Source organism: Haliotis rufescens, unplaced genomic scaffold, assembly GCF_023055435.1.
Source record: "Haliotis rufescens isolate VD_foot unplaced genomic scaffold, xgHalRufe1.0.p SCAF_6, whole genome shotgun sequence".
Lineage (NCBI taxonomy): Eukaryota > Metazoa > Mollusca > Gastropoda > Lepetellida > Haliotidae > Haliotis > Haliotis rufescens.
In genome coordinates, this window is record NW_025964334.1 from 8,662,839 (window position 1) to 8,680,045 (window position 17,207).

Below are 17,207 nucleotides of genomic sequence, written 5' to 3' on the forward strand. Positions count from 1 at the left end.
ATCTGTGAAGGTATTGATTCCAGCTTCCCATGATTTGACCCCAAGTTGAAGGCCGCTGTGTGTGTTTCGGCTCGAAACTTCCGGTGAGCATTGTTGACAGTGGTTACTGCGAAAGCAAGGTGGTGGATCCTGGACGTAAGTTTGCGTTTTAAGTGACAAGTGACAGGTTGGTCAGCATGCAACAGGAGAACGGCCTACGACTGATAATAATTATGGTGGGCTGTCATGTCACTGTAGATAGCAAAGAAGGAAATTAATTGTGGTCTGAGGCCAGGTCTGGGAGCAATACTGCCATAAACTTCAACCCCCATCCCCCAGACACAAGGACAACTGTCACAAGCGTGCAATGTCTGACCCTTTCCCCATGTTGAAGCATATTGAAAAAAACTTACCTTGTACTTACCTTTTGATGAAAAAAACAAAACTCCATTGCAAACATAAGACATTAATACAACATATATCCCCATGACATGGGGTTTTGGACGCTGAAGAAACATTCATAGTTTTCTCGCTTATCACATGAACAACTGTAAAACATCTCATTCACTTACAGGCTAAAAGACAACTTTATCTTAAAAACAAGCCATCAGCTGACTCTGAGTATTTACAATTTCTGTGTGACGCCACACCCCACGTTATAGTGCAAGTATTCGTGACAGAAAACGTATGATGTCCGAAAACCTAAGCTGTGAAAGCTCTGATCGAAAACAGGACAATCCGCGCCAATTGTCCGGTTTTCGATCATATTTTTCGGAGTTTTTTTTAAAAAAATTTATTAAATTTTTACGCGGAAGATGTTTTTTTCCCGAGGACTACTGTTTTAAAAAATGCGATTTTCCGCGTTTCCGCGGAGATTTCACATCCCTGATATTTGAAAGTAATTCAAAACAGCTACTGATGAAATACAGCCTGGTGATCTCACCTCCAGCAACATTCCAAGTGGTGAATAAATTCCTGAGAATGATTTCTGCGACTCTGTCAGAGATAAAATGGAAGTGAAGTGGGTTACGGCGATAGAACAACACACTCTTTATAAGTGTGACCACATCGCGTGTTGAGTTGTACCCCGCGCAGACAATCGCAACCTGAATCACCTGAAACAGGGAAATTAATCTTGATAATCAGCAGTTTGCAAAACAAAAGTCAGGCAGCAATAGAAACTAATTGTTTTAGTCCACTAGTCTTTATAAAATATATAGCAAAATCCCTAATAATGGCAAATTTCTACTAGTCCGTATGATACCTTAACTATTGGGCAGTTTGGCAAGGACTAGTGTTAATTTCTAATGCTGTCAGGCCAAAACCTATTACGAATAGAATTCATATTTGTTTGTTGAAGTTGTCTCACAGCAAACTCAGAAATATTCCACCTATATCATGGCGCTTTTTGAATAATCTAGTCTGGACCAGTCAAACCAATGATTGATATTATGGTGAGCAGCATTCCAGTTATATCCCAGAGTAGAATAGGTCTTCAGCAACCCATGCTTTCCATAAAAGGTGACTATGCTTGTCGTAAGAGCGACTAACGGGATCGGGTGGTCAGGCTCGCTGACTTGGTTGATGCATGTCATCGCATCACAATTGCGTGGATAGATGCTCATGACGTCTATCACTGGATTGTCAGGTCCAGACTCGGTTATTTACAAACTGCCGTCATATAGCTGGAGTATTGCTGAGTGCGGCGTTAAACAACAAACAAACAAACACAAACAAACAAATATCCCGGGGTGGCAGCTTGAGGATGGAGAAGCCTAATATGATGCAGGTGTTATCACAGTTTTGAACCAATGAGCATTTGTTAGTTAATGACAGTCCTAGAAACATAATCATGGCGAACTAGGATTGAACAAAGAAGGTATTGTGGAACGAAACCATCTACTGTAGTCCGATGTCATTGAAATATCATGCACAACACAGGATACATCAGCGGATCATGCATCAAGTTCACTGATGCAGCACAGAGAAGGAGCACAGAGAAGGAGCAGTACCTCACACTTGGGCACCTCGGGTTCAGAGTTGATGCACTTGACCCTGGACTTGTTGCCGGTCTGCGACACAACGTCGTTCTCCGCTGCCAGGCTCATGTGGGCCTTCAGCAGCTGACTCTGGGCCTGACTGGAGAGAGAGAGAAGAGGATATACAGAATAGAGAGAAGAATGTAGAGAGAAGGGGAGAGGGGCAGGAGGTCATGTGATTACAGATTTGTCGGTGTTATTAAGTAATCGATGCTCGGAATGGTCTGTGTGTGTGTTAACAAGGTTGGTGTGTTAACAAGGTGTGTGCATTAACAAGGTGCTTGTTGCTATATGATGGCAGTTTGTAAATAATCTAGTCTGGACCAGATAATCCAGTGATTCACATCATGCGCATCGATACGTGCAAGTCGGGTACAATGACATGCAGCACCCATGTGAGTGAGCCTGACCACCCCATCCCGTTAACAAGGTCTGTGCGTTAAAAATATGTGTGTCTTACCAAGGTGCGTGTGTTAAGAAGGTTTCCGTGTGTGTATTGACAAGGTGTTACCTGAGCTGTTTTCTCAGCAGCCTGTTTTGTTCCTCCACACTGTGTATTAACGAGGTGTGTGTATTGACAGGGTGTTACCTGAGTTGTTTTCTCAGCAGTCTGTTTTGCTCCTCCACACTGTGTATTAACGAGGTGTGTGTATTGACAAGGTGTTACCTGAGTTGTTTTCTCAGCAGCCTGTTTTGCTCCTCCACACTGTGTATTAACGAGGTGTGTGTATTGACAAGGTGTTACCTGAGTTGTTTTCTCAGCAGCCTGTTTTGCTCCTCCACACTGTGTATTAACGAGGTGTGTGTATTGACAAGGTGTTACCTGAGTTGTTTTCTCAGCAGTCTGTTTTGCTCCTTCACACTGGGTATTAACGAGGTGTGTGTATTGACAAGGTGTTACCTGAGTTGTTTTCTCAGCAGCCTGTTTTGTTCCTCCACACTGGGTATTAATAAGGTGTGTGTATTGACAAGGTGTTACCTGAGTTTTCTCAGCAGTCTGTTTTGCTCCTCCACACTGTGTATTAACGAGGTGTGTGTATTGACAAGGTGTTACCTGAGTTGTTTTCTCAGCAGCCTGTTTTGTTCCTCCACACTGTGTATTAACGAGGTGTGTATATTGACAAGGTGTTAGATGAGTTGTTTTCTCAGCAGCCTGTTTTGCTCCTCCAAACTGGGTATTAACGAGGTGTGTGTATTGACAAGGTGTTAGATGAGTTGTTTTCTCAGCAGCCTGTTTTGCTCCTCCACACTGTGTATTAACGAGGTGTGTGTATTGACAAGGTGTTACCTGAGTTGTTTTCACAGCAGTCTGTTTTGCTCCTCCACACTGTGTATTAACGAGGTGTGTGTATTGACAAGGTGTTACCTGAGCTGTTTTCTCAGCAGCCTGTTTTGTTCCTCCACACTGTGTATTAACGAGGTGTGTGTATTGACAAGGTGTTACCTGAGTTGTTTTCTCAGAAGTCTGTTTTGCTCCTCCACACTGTGTATTAACGAGGTGTGTGTATTGACAAGGTGTTACCTGAGCTGTTTTCTCAGCAGTCTGTTTTGCTCCTCCACACTGTGTATTAACGAGGTGTGTGTATTGACAAGGTGTTACCTGAGCTGTTTTCTCAGCAGCCTGTTTTGTTCCTCCACACTGTGTATTAACGAGGTGTGTGTATTGACAAGGTGTTACCTGAGTTGTTTTCTCAGAAGTCTGTTTTGCTCCTCCACACTGGGTATTAACGAGGTGTGTGTATTGACAAGGTGTTACCTGAGTTGTTTTCTCAGCAGCCTGTTTTGTTCCTCCACACTGTGTATTAACGAGGTGTGTGTATTGACAGGGTGTTACCTGAGCTGTTTTCTCAGCAGTCTGTTTTGTTCCTCCACACTGTGTGTTAAAGAGGTGTGTGTATTGACAAGGTGTTACCTGAGTTGTTTTCTCAGCAGTCTGTTTTGCTCCTCCACACTGGGTATTAACGAGGTGTGTGTATTGACAAGGTGTTACCTGAGTTGTTTTCTCAGCAGCCTGTTTTGTTCCTCCACACTGTGTATTAACAAGGTGTGTGTATTGACAAGGTGTTACCTGAGTTTTCTCAGCAGCCTGTTTTGCTCCTCCACACTGTGTATTAACGAGGTGTGTGTATTGACAAGGTGTTACCTGAGTTGTTTTCTCAGCAGCCTGTTTTGTTCCTCCACACTGTGTATTAACGAGGTGTGTATATTGACAAGGTGTTAGATGAGTTGTTTTCTCAGCAGCCTGTTTTGCTCCTCCAAACTGGGTATTAACGAGGTGTGTGTATTGACAAGGTGTTAGATGAGTTGTTTTCTCAGCAGCCTGTTTTGCTCCTCCACACTGTGTATAAACGAGGTGTGTGTATTGACAAGGTGTTACCTGAGTTGTTTTCTCAGCAGCCTGTTTTGCTCCTCCACACTGTGTATTAACGAGGTGTGTGTATTGACAAGGTGTTACCTGAGTTGTTTTCTCAGCAGTCTGTTTTGCTCCTCCACACTGTGTATAAACGAGGTGTGTGTATTGACAAGGTGTTACCTGAGTTGTTTTCTCAGCAGTCTGTTTTGCTCCTTCACGCTGTGTATTAACGAGGTGTGTGTATTGATAAGGTGTTACCTGAGCTGTTTTCTCAGCAGTCTGTTTTGCTCCTCCACACTGTGTATTAGAGAGGTGTGTGTATTGATAAGGTGTTACCTGAGTTGTTTTCTCAGCAGCCTGTTTTGTTCCTCCACACTGTGTATTAACGAGGTGTGTATATTGACAAGGTGTTAGATGAGTTGTTTTCTCAGCAGCCTGTTTTGCTCCTCCAAACTGGGTATTAACGAGGTGTGTGTATTGACAAGGTGTTAGATGAGTTGTTTTCTCAGCAGCCTGTTTTGCTCCTCCACACTGTGTATAAACGAGGTGTGTGTATTGACAAGGTGTTACCTGAGTTGTTTTCTCAGCAGCCTGTTTTGCTCCTCCACACTGTGTATTAACGAGGTGTGTGTATTGACAAGGTGTTACCTGAGTTGTTTTCTCAGCAGTCTGTTTTGCTCCTCCACACTGTGTATAAACGAGGTGTGTGTATTGACAAGGTGTTACCTGAGCTGTTTTCTCAGCAGTCTGTTTTGCTCCTCCACACTGTGTATTAGAGAGGTGTGTGTATTGATAAGGTGTTACCTGAGCTGTTTTCTCAGCAGTCTGTTTTGCTCCTCCACACTGTGTATTAGAGAGGTGTGTGTATTGACAAGGTGTTAGATGAGTTGTTTTCTCAGCAGTCTGTTTTGCTCCTCCACACTGTGTATTAACGAGGTGTGTGTATTGACAAGGTGTTACCTGAGTTGTTTTCTCAGCAGCCTGTTTTGCTCCTCCACACTGTGTATTAAAGAGGTGTGTGTATTGACAAGGTGTTACCTGAGTTGTTTTCTCAGCAGTCTGTTTTGTTCCTCCACACTGTGTATTAACAAGATGTGTGTATTGACAAGGTTACCTGAGTTGTTTTCTCAGCAGCCTGTTTTGTTCCTCCATACTGTGTATTAACGAGGTGTGTGTATTGACAAGGTGTTACCTGAGTTGTTTTCTCAGCAGCCTGTTTTGCTCCTCCACACTGTGTATTAACGAGGTGTGTGTATTGACAAGGTGTTAACTGAGTTGTTTTCTCAGCAGCCTGTTTTGCTCCTCCACACTGGGTATTAACGAGGTGTGTGTATTGACAAGGTGTTACCTGAGTTGTTTTCTCAGCAGTCTGTTTTGCTCCTCCACACTGGGTATTAATAAGGTGTGTGTATTGACAAGGTGTTACCTGAGTTGTTTTCTCAGCAGTCTGTTTTGCTCCTTCACGCTGTGTATTAACGAGGTGTGTGTATTGACAAGGTGTTACCTGAGCTGTTTTCTCAGCAGTCTGTTTTGCTCCTCCACACTGTGTATTAGAGAGGTGTGTGTATTGACAAGGTGTTAGATGAGTTGTTTTCTCAGCAGTCTGTTTTGCTCCTCCACACTGTGTATTAACGAGGTGTGTGTATTGACAAGGTGTTACCTGAGTTGTTTTCTCAGCAGCCTGTTTTGCTTCTCCACACTGTGTATTAACGAGGTGTTTGTATTGACAAGGTGTTACCTGAGTTGTTTTCTCAGCAGTCTGTTTTGCTCCTCCACACTGTGTATTAACGAGGTGTGTGTATTGACAAGGTGTTACCTGAGTTGTTTTCTCAGCAGTCTGTTTTGCTCCTCCACACTGGGTATTAACGAGGTGTGTGTATTGACAAGGTGTTACCTGAGTTGTTTTCTCAGCAGTCTGTTTTGCTCCTTCACGCTGTGTATTAACGAGGTGTGTGTATTGATAAGGTGTTACCTGAGCTGTTTTCTCAGCAGTCTGTTTTGCTCCTCCACACTGTGTATTAGAGAGGTGTGTGTATTGACAAGGTGTTAGATGAGTTGTTTTCTCAGCAGTCTGTTTTGCTCCTCCACACTGTGTATTAACGAGGTGTGTGTATTGACAAGGTGTTACCTGAGTTGTTTTCTCAGCAGTCTGTTTTGCTCCTTCACGCTGTGTATTAACGAGGTGTGTGTATTGATAAGTTGTTACCTGAGCTGTTTTCTCAGCAGTCTGTTTTGCTCCTCCACACTGTGTATTAACGAGGTGTGTGTATTGACAAGGTGTTACCTGAGTTATTTTCTCAGCAGTCTGTTTTGCTCCTTCACGCTGTGTATTAACGAGGTGTGTGTATTGATAAGGTGTTACCTGAGCTGTTTTCTCAGCAGTCTGTTTTGCTCCTCCACACTGTGTATTAGAGAGGTGTGTGTATTGACAAGGTGTTAGATGAGTTGTTTTCTCAGCAGTCTGTTTTGCTCCTCCACACTGTGTATTAAAGAGGTGTGTGTATTGACAAGGTGTTACCTGAGCTGTTTTCTCAGCAGTCTGTTTTGTTCCTCCACACTGTGTATTAACAAGATGTGTGTATTGACAAGGTTACCTGAGTTGTTTTCTCAGCAGCCTGTTTTGTTCCTCCATACTGTGTATTAACGAGGTGTGTGTATTGACAAGGTGTTACCTGAGTTGTTTTCTCAGCAGCCTGTTTTGCTCCTCCACACTGTGTATTAAAGAGGTGTGTGTATTGACAAGGTGTTACCTGAGCTGTTTTCTCAGCAGTCTGTTTTGTTCCTCCACACTGTGTATTAAAGAGGTGTGTGTATTGACAAGGTGTTACCTGAGTTGTTTTCTCAGCAACCTGTTTTGCTCCTCCACACTGTGTATTAACGAGGTGTGTGTATTGACAAGGTGTTACCTGAGTTGTTTTCTCAGCAGCCTGTTTTGCTCCTCCACACTGGGTATTAACGAGGTGTGTGTATTGACAAGGTGTTACCTGAGTTGTTTTCTCAGCAGCCTGTTTTGTTCCTCCACACTGTGTATTAACGAGGTGTGTGTATTGACAAGGTGTTACCTGAGTTGTTTTCTCAGCAGCCTGTTTTGCTCCTCCACACTGTGTATTAACGAGGTGTGTGTATTGACAAGGTGTTACCTGAGTTGTTTTCTCAGCAGTCTGTTTTGCTCCTCCACACTGTTGACCCTCTCGGCCAGCCTCGTCTCCAGCTGCCCGGCACTTCCCCCTCCACTGTAGGGATCTGTCACAGAGGTCAGAGTTCACACATACAGCAGGACACAAACAGGACACACTAAATAATAATTTTTTAATTTGAAGTTTCCACGATATACAGCTTTTCCATTGGACGAGAGGTCGGTCACATGACCGCGAAATTGACGTTCATAAGTATATGAACGACACAATTTGACGTTCATACGTTTTTCACGAGATCGTGTTCTTGAAATGACGTAAACACTGAGGGACTACTTCCACATTCCTGGGGAAACCCCTGGGAATTCCCTAGCATGAAAACATACATAAGCGTTCTTTCTGATCATTTAGAACCTTTATTCTTGGTCTCAGCATTTCAGTGTACACTGAGAAATGTCAGAGAGCGTGACTGCATGATTGTTCACAAATATCCTCTCTGCGGCGTATCTTAATGAACAAATTAACAAATGCACATCTAAACTATCGTAGTATCGACTCAATCCGTGCCTAGGCTGACATTGACCGTCTCCAGCAATCTATGAATTTACCTTAGTGTCAGTTTGACGCATCTTTATTCACCTTTCAATGATCGGCCAGTTGATCAATGATGACTAACACATGTACCTGCCACATGTTCATTAAGAACTTCGGAAATCTCTCCCGTCACGTTTATCGTGTCGGCCATTTTGACGTCTTGTACTTGATGTAAATGTATTACGACGGGCTGTCATTGTGACTGACTTAATGGGGTAGTTCTTTACAGACCTTTCTCATCTAATGAGCATATGATTTGAACACATGTCAGCACCAATGGTCGTTTCTTTGGCCTACCTGATCCCTTTTTGTGCTCAATTCCATTTCCGCTCTCAATATTTTTCAAAACACTGTACACTGTTGACAGTGGAATGTCGGTTCTCACTGTAATGACCTAGGCTGATCTGATTCCTTGATTGAGTTATTCAGAAATAATGTTTGTTGTTTCTTTTCCAATGCTGCCATTTCCACAGTGGTCTTGTTTGCCATCTTTGAGCTTGTTTACCAAGGGAGACAACTCTGGTCATACTTGATAAATATGACATGTGGAGTTGTCTCCCTTGAACCAAAGTCGCCATAGGTTCTACATATAGAATACTAAACGAGCTCCCGTGTAATACCAATTTTATGAAACAAGTGAATAGTTCTGGTATTTGACGAGCGAAAGCAATGATGTTGAATAAGCCAAGTGATGCTGAGAGCTTTCAATGTTTGTTAGTGGAACTTATTCCCGCAGTATATAAGCACGCGCTTTGCTATTACACAATGTGTAATACAGCTTTATTTTTATAAAACAGGTGATCTCTTCACGGGCAAGTAATAAATACCCCTTTGATATGGTAAATATTGATGGCCAAAATGGTATGAAAAATTCTCAAAACTTTCTAGTCAATCTATATACCATCATGTCTGCTCATGTTAAACGCCACACTCTACACAGAGTTATGGGAATTGAATTGCCTCGTGGGCAAGAGGCCACCCTAACTGCTCAGCAATATTACAGCTTTATGACAGCGGTCTGTAAATAATCGAGTCTGGACCATACAATTCAGTGATTGACATCCTGAGCATCGATCCACGCAATTGGGATGCCATGACATGCATCAACCAAGTCAGCGAGCCTGACCACCCGATCCTGTTAGTTGCCTCTTACGACAAGCAGAGTTGAATTTTACAGCAGGCATGTGTTGCTAAAGACCTATTCTACCCCTGATCTTCACAGGTCACATGAGCATGGGTGTGACATCAACAAAAACATAAATTATAATCAGGCTGAATCTAGGCTTTAAACCCATGATCATAGGTTCCTGTCATGCCCCAAGGGACACAACTCAAAACAATATCTACTGACACGGAAAGGCATCTCTCACCATCTGTGCTAATAACGAGGTACAGCATGAGGATGACAGGCACGGCACCCAGGATCAGTGTCAGCAGCAGCAGCTTCTTCTTCAGCCGCACCAACATCTACAACAACACATTACAACATCTGCAACAACACATTACAACATCTGCAACAACACATTACAACATCTGCAACAACACATCAGACAGAAGAACAGCTGTTGAGAGTTGATTGTTCTTTAGGCTAAAAAAAATAATAGTCCTGGTTCTCAGGCACCGCCCACATCATCATAAAGTCTGCCACACGTTTCGTTTTAATTTCCATTTTTAAAAATTAAAAATATCTTAATACTTAAAATATATCGATCCAATAAAGCAAACAGTTACTTCCCTTTACGTGCGCACTAGTTGACTGTGCATCTCGTCTTATGGTCATGGCGCAATAGGAGTTTGTATGCTTGTTTATGTAAAGAGGCCCTTTCCTAGGTTGATGGTACACAATTGTTTATTTGGTCACCTACTAGTTTGATCAAGCAAAAAAAAAGAGAAACCACCTCCCTCCCGCACTATATTGTCAAAAGTCTGAGAACCAATTCTTTTATTTAATTAAGCCTTACATGTAACTTGGTTAAATGTTCAAATCTGATTTTTGAGAAAATTCCTGATTTTCTTCTTCGACAAATATGACAAATAAATCTCAACTGAGATAAGTTTAACAGAAGCAGGGTTGGACATGATGCATAAATGTAGGGGGGCACGAGTGTCCTAGTCTTCTAAGGCGCCGCGATTCGCTATGCAGAGTTGCGTCCCGCCACGCTAGAAACCTATGATTGTGGGTTCGAATCCCGGTTCGCCCCGATGATGTTTCTAGGTTTGTCAGCACCATACCAGTGCTCTTGGGTTTCACCGAAGTGGTAAACGTCTGAGACCTGCATCACTTCGAGCTTTCCTCACACATTAAGCTGACACGCCGTGATATAACTGGAATACTGTTAAAAGCGGCGTTAAACCTAACTCACTCACTCACTCACAAATGTAGAGAATGGATGACGCGAAAAAATATACTGCATCCCAAAGGATGCACAGTAATAATACCGTTACGGACATATCATACATATTGAACTACACAATTGGGGCACTTCACATTGAGAAATTAGTGAAAATGTAAAGAATAACATGTGAAAATGGTTTCATAAAACAGGTAAAATAACAAACAATGCTATGGTTCTGGGAGAGCGTGGTAGAGCCCCTCTCCAGCTTGTGTATACCACAAGGGCCATCAAGTACTGGTGCAGGTTACTGCACTTGATGATCGTGCAGGTTACTGCACTTTGGTGATCACAGACTGCCTCGCTAATTCTATGAAATGTTTAAATCACTAGACGGTTCTGGTCACACCACATGGGCTAATCATGTTCAAACTATTTTGCTTACATTAGAATTTGTATATATTTGGATAACACAAGGTGTTGGCAATGTGAAGATATTTATTCATCTATTTTAACAAAGATTATTTGATAACCTTCAACAATAATGGTGTAGTTCCATCTATAGTACATCTGACACCCTTAATGATAAACATTTTAAACCCAAATTAAATGTAGAAAAATATCTTACACTCCCTGATCAAGTTCATCTAAGAAAAAGTAGGACTTGTTTCAAATGTAGCAGGTTTAAACTTGCACTTGATTGAGGAAAATACACAACAGTCCCATACACTGAACGATAATGTAAATATTGTATAGAAAATGGTTTATTAAAGATGAACTCCATGCATCGCTTGTTTGTGAGTGTTATTCAGCTCTAAACACCAGATCAAGTCTCAAACTGTAAATTCTTTGACTGAAATTATTTATATGAAAGCTTTGATGTTGTATATATAGACACCGTATTCGACGTAATAAGCGCCCAGGGGGCTCTCAAAATTAGAAAAAGGGGTCTCTTATTAGAATGTTATTTTGGTGAAAAAAAACAGAGTTGAAAGATAAATTTCGTGGTTAATGCTGACAGCCTGAAATGTTTATGTACAACAGATATATTTTTCCAGAATTAAATGCCCATAATTAAGGGTGCATATAACACACGAGTGCGTATTATACACACATAAATAAGTCTTGTGTACATTGATCAATCGGGAGGGGTGCTAATTGGGATTGTTCACTGGCTAATGTCTTAGCAAATGTCGCCGTGGACGCTTATTAGAGCGGGGCGCTTATTACGTCGAATACGGTATGTATAACACTTGCTTATAGTGACATAAAGTCCAAAGGCAAAGAGAAACTTAATCAATTATTACATTGGCATGCATAGTTCATGCAACAAAACACTGTCTGTATTATGGGCCTATGGCCTTTTAACTGAATAAACTGTCTGTCCGTCAGTTTGTTCATCGTCTGTCTGTCTGTCTGTCCATCCACACAATTGTTATTTTGACCTCCTCACCAAGCAGGTGAGCAAAAAATGTATAAGCCAAAAAATATACAGGTGTGACCTTGATTCAGTTTGTACTCACATATGAACAAAATACATATCTAATAAGCATGTTATATTTCAACCTGCATGTTGTCCGTCTTTAAAGTCTCTTCCATGATTTGCCAGGCTTTTAGGCTGTATCGTGATCATGCCTTATGACTGACCATGTCGGGCAGTACTAATCTACCGGACTAGGTGTGAGCCTTCAGATTGGATGAATTGCCAATACCATATCTGTCTAGTCGGTTACAAATTTACATGTGAGAAAACATCAGCAAGTAATTGAAATTATACAGTCATTGTCAGATTGCACTGGAGCATAGGACCATCCCTTGCAGCTTGTTGAGAGTCCAAAATTTGCTAGGACTGCAGTTTTGCCTGAGTCCAGCTGCTACATTGTCATATTATTCTGATAATTGCTTCACAGGTCCTGAACTCCCTGTTGACATGAATCACAATGGAATGTGAATGATGCCTGATTTATATTTCAATAAAAGGATTCATGCAGTGGGTCTGACATATTTGTCTGCAGTTTTTTCTGAACATGTTATATTCCAACACACTGGGATGTTATGTGATTGAATATTACATTATACTCTGTGGCTTATAGAGAAAATGGCCCCATGTAAAAATGGTCCCAGACAATCTGGAGAAAATGGCCCCATGTAAAAATGGTCCCAGACAATCTGGAGAAAATGGCCCTATGTCAAAATGGTCCCAGACAATCTGGAGAAAATGGCCCTATGTCAAAATGGTCCCAGACAATCTGGAGAAAATGGCCCCATGTAAAAATGGTCCCAGACAATCCGGAGAAAATGGCCCCATGTAAAAATGGTCTTAGACAATCTGGAGAAAATGGCCCCATGTAAAAATGGTCTTAGACAATCTGGAGAAAATGGCCCCATGGTATGGAAAAAATGACACCGAAAGTGGTCCCAAATAAAACTTAGTTGGTTGATACAATTGTTATATGAGACCCTTGGCTCCCATTTCACATTATTAACTGACGATTTTACAATATAGAGTATATTTATATACTTATCCTATCTAACACTCTTCTGTTCTCTTCTTTGTGTGAAAACGTCCTAGCACAAACTTTCCAGCTTGAAAAAACACCTCTAGTGTGTTCTTTGTTCAAGGATGTTTCCATACCAGGATCGAAGAAGAAGGGAGACATGAGTAAGTTAGCGAGGTTGGTTTAACGCTGCTTTGAACAGTATTCCAGTTACCGTATTCGACCCATTAAGCGCCCAGGGCCCTTAAAAAAAGACAGAAGGGGTGGGCGCTTATTGGGACCAATTCAGAGTCAAATTGGCGTAAATTCATCAGTAAGCCTTACCGTATTTTCTTGAGAATAGAGCGCACTTTTTTCCAAAAACACAGCTGTGTAGAAGAGGGTGCGCATTATACAAGAATTAATGAGTTTTGATGTTTTTTCCCCCATGGAAAGACATTACTGTGAGCACGTAACACCGGAAATACCATGTCAACAAATCCATACTGAAGTTCGCAAATTATTCATGTAATTACACTGTCTGGCTATAAAAAGTGTTCTTTGTATATCTGAACTTTTGTTTGTAACTTATTTCATTAATTTTATTCAAAATTCCTTTTAATATTGTTTTAATTAATTTCGGCGAAATCGTGTGTGAAGCGATCGGAAGATCGCACAACTCACCGTTATTAACAGCAACCACGGTCAGATTACCGCTATTGACGCCTTGAAACAAACTTAAGTTGACAGAGAATGGATACATATATCATAAATGCCATACTTTGATTCGTTAAAAGTCATATTTGTTTTTGTTGGACGATTCTATGTCAACACGTAATTCTCGCGATCATGGGCACGGGAGCCTTGACGGTGACTGGTCAGACTGGTTCAATGTAAAAAATAATACCCGGCAATAGATCAGCTGCTTCGCTTAGGGTTATTATTATTTTAAATATGTTTAGTAAAAGCTTCATCTAAATTAACAAGATAGTGGAATATATTATTCCTGATAAAAAAATAGTTTCAGATACAACTTTTGCCGATCCTTGCATTTAAAATCCTGTAAAGTTATATCATTGGGTGTGTCTTGACCGAATCACCGGTAGATTCCAAGAAAACGTGTGTACAGCTGATTGCTGTTTCCGGGTTAGTTTACGAGAAAATGCACAAGGTAATCTTAATCCCTGGATATAAAACGATGCCTAGCTGAACAAAAAATACAATTTAAACGGTAAATCAACATGTCTGGTGATTTTTTTATCTCAAATTTCGAATTTGTACTGACGAAGTTTCTCATCACCCGTTTGTTTGCCGGACTTCGCTGAAGGGGTACGGTGTAATTTTTTTCTGCGCACAACTACTTCACCTAATTCTATCTTAATGTCACGTAACATATTTTTTCATTTTACGCTTTATTGATGTTATAGAAGAAATCTGGTTGTAAGACATGCTGGCGGCACATAGGTAGGGTGAGAGGATGACATGCTACAGTGATACAAGCAGGGTACAAAATTACAACAGGATCAGAGCCCCTCATCTATGTCACAGAGCCTAGCTGGTAGTGGTGCAAGGAAGTGTAGTGGTAACAATAGCTCAACTACAGCAGAAGTGGTCACAATTAAACAGGATGAATCAGCAAGTTCACTTAACAGGATTAATAAGAATAATTAATTCCTTTGCTTATGGAGCATAATAATTATTGCTTCTTTGTGAGGTGATTAATTGATACTGATCAACATTTAAGAACTTACTTGAAGTTAACTATAGTTAATTGAAGATAATTGAAGATAATTGAAGTTAATTAATTAATATCTGCATACTTTTTTTTAATAAAACATTTACATCTTTTTAGGATCAAGCAGAAGGCCACAAACATCCTGCATGTATCTGGGGGCAGCATTGTTGAGGATACAGTGGCATGTACACGCAGACATGCCACCGAGGGCAAGGGAGAATAAGACGAACCTACTGGCTAGCCAGGATAAGCTGAGGTGTGGTCCAACAATTAACAGTGTATGACTGTATGGGGTCCGCCCAGTGGCGCATACCATTGTGACGAAAGGGGTGGTGGGTGGTCCGCCCAGTGGCGCATACCATTGTGAAGAAAGGGGTGGTGGGTGGTCCGCCCAGTGGCGCATAGCATTGTCAAGGAAGGGGTGGTGGGTGGTCCGCCCAGTGGCGCATACCATTGTGAAGAAAGGGGTGGTGGGTGGTCTGCCCAGTGGCGCATACCATTGTGAAGAAAGGGGTTGTGGGTGGTCCGCCCAGTGGCGCATACCATTGTCAAGGAAGGGGTGGTGGGTGGTGGGTGGTCCGCCCAATGGCGCATACCATTGTGAAGAAAGGGGTGGTTGGTGGTCTGCCCAGTGGCGCATACCATTGTGAAGTAAGGGGTGGTGGGTGGTCTGCGACATGTGGTATGATGGATATGTGCATGTCCTGTCTCAGCTTACAAGTTCTAGTGGTGAGTTCAAAAGCACATACTAGTAAGTGCGGGTGTGAGGTACACCATGACTGTGAAAATGGTGACAGTAAATTTGCATGGATAACAAGAATTGAGAAGTAATGCGACAATGAAGGGAATTTATTTGTTGTAAAAATGGAATATATTTTTTACCCCAGAGAGCAATAATGAATAGTGTCATGTCATTCACCAAATGATTGTGAAGGTTGAGACCTTAACGTGGTGATAGTTGTATCAATGACATACGCCTTAATTAATCCTATGTGATTGTTTATGGGGTTTCAGCATACAGTAAACGTAATATTGCTAGCTGGATTTATACTAAGAAAAGTGGATAATCCTAGCACCAGTCTTTAAATTCTGATGCGTTTTAGCGTGTACACAGACAGACCAGTGGCAACTCTAGCTTTTGACGAAACTTGAGATATATTTCTACATTCTTTCTCCATATTGGTTGGTTGGTTTGTTGTTTTACACCGCACTCATCAATATTCCAGCTATATGACAGCGGTCTGTAAATAATCGAGTCTGGACCAGACAATCCAGTGATTGATATCATGATCCCAATTGCGTGGATCGATGACCTGCATCAACCAAGTCAGCGAGCCTGACCACCCGATCCCGTTAGTCACCTTTTAAGACAAGCATAGTCGCCTTTTATGGCAAGTATGGGTTGCTGAAGACCTATTCTACCCCGGATCTTCACGGGTCTTTCTCCATGTAATTAGGACATTATCATGACTACAGTGCAATTCTCGAGCCTGATAATGTATGATTTGGTCATGCTTACCTCTTAGACTTATTAGCAATGCACGTGTCCACTGGAGCGTAGTCAATTTCATCATCATGACCTGAACGTACACAACATGTGTACACTCTCTGTATCTGTGACAAACCATATATGTTTGCCCAAATTCTGTGCACTGCCAACTTGTCTCAAACACATTTTGCGAGTTGGTTCAACTTATCCTGGATAACCAGTTGTGACGATGGCCAACTGGATATACGTAATTTAACTAAAACACCAGAGATTTGTGTCAGTTTGTTTCTAAAAAAATGGACTCATTTTCTCCAAAATTTGTGGCCATTTTCACTCCAAATTGTCCGGGGCCATTTTCTCCAGCACCCATGCTCTGTTATTAGTGTTAATGTTTACAGCAAACTAAAGCAGATCTACCTTTGGAAGGGCTCAAATCTCAGCATCTGCAAATTGCAACATCCTTGTGATAGTTGACATGTCCCCAATACTTGACTGTGTAATTCTCTGGTCTGTAAACATGTCAAGTGAAAAAGAGTTATCAGAAAGGCATTTATAAATTTTCATATTGATTCGAATATTAATTGTTCTGTGAATATCTTTGTAAAACTAGACAATGATGTCCCCGGTTATTCCTCGAATACTGAGATATATTTTGAAACTTCTATTCTTTCAAGTCATTGTCACATGAGCAGAACGATGATACATCGAAAATAGGTGTCTTGGCAATTTTGTTGCCGTTGTTTTTTTATCATTTTATCACTGGTGATCGCATCGCATGTATTATTGTTTTGGAACGTAAAGTACAAATGTATCTCCATCAGCGTGGTTACTTACTGCAAAAGTGCATAAGGTATAGAATATAGAAATTACTATTGATTCATTTTTCTGAAGAAGAGGAGTAGTGGTTATCTTTCTTTGTCAACATGACTTTAGCCAATGAAACGTGACGTTACATCGATCATGCAAAAACCCGGAACAGTAGTGTTAATGAGTTTTATAAACTAACAAATGTGTTTCCAGGCCTGAAACGAACTGAACGTCAAACTAAATTCCCGCGTTCATACTAGTATTTAT

At 41.3% G+C, this 17,207-nt stretch overlaps 1 protein-coding gene across 4 annotated transcripts in view; it reads right to left on the bottom strand.

Annotated features, from left to right (window-relative positions):
• LOC124143944 (xylosyl- and glucuronyltransferase LARGE1-like) overlaps positions 1–17,076 on the bottom strand; it is a 41,199-nt gene extending 24,123 nt beyond the window's left edge. The window contains exons 1-6 of one of the 4 annotated variants that reach the window (XM_048386025.1): positions 17,004–17,076; positions 16,551–16,642; positions 9,470–9,566; positions 7,512–7,614; positions 1,992–2,118; positions 923–1,094 (exon numbers count right to left, since the gene is read on the bottom strand). In XM_048386025.1, the coding sequence (XP_048241982.1) occupies positions 923–1,094; positions 1,992–2,118; positions 7,512–7,614; positions 9,470–9,566 (499 nt within the window). In that variant the 5' untranslated portion in view covers positions 16,551–16,642; positions 17,004–17,076. Of the gene's footprint in view, positions 1–922; positions 1,095–1,991; positions 2,119–2,607; positions 2,863–3,072; positions 3,110–7,511; positions 7,615–9,469; positions 9,567–16,550; positions 16,643–16,967 lie in introns of those variants that run through there. The other 3 variants (XM_048386024.1, XM_048386027.1, XM_048386026.1) reach the window with 3 other exon arrangements.
• Between the last annotated feature and the right edge of the window lie 131 nt (positions 17,077–17,207).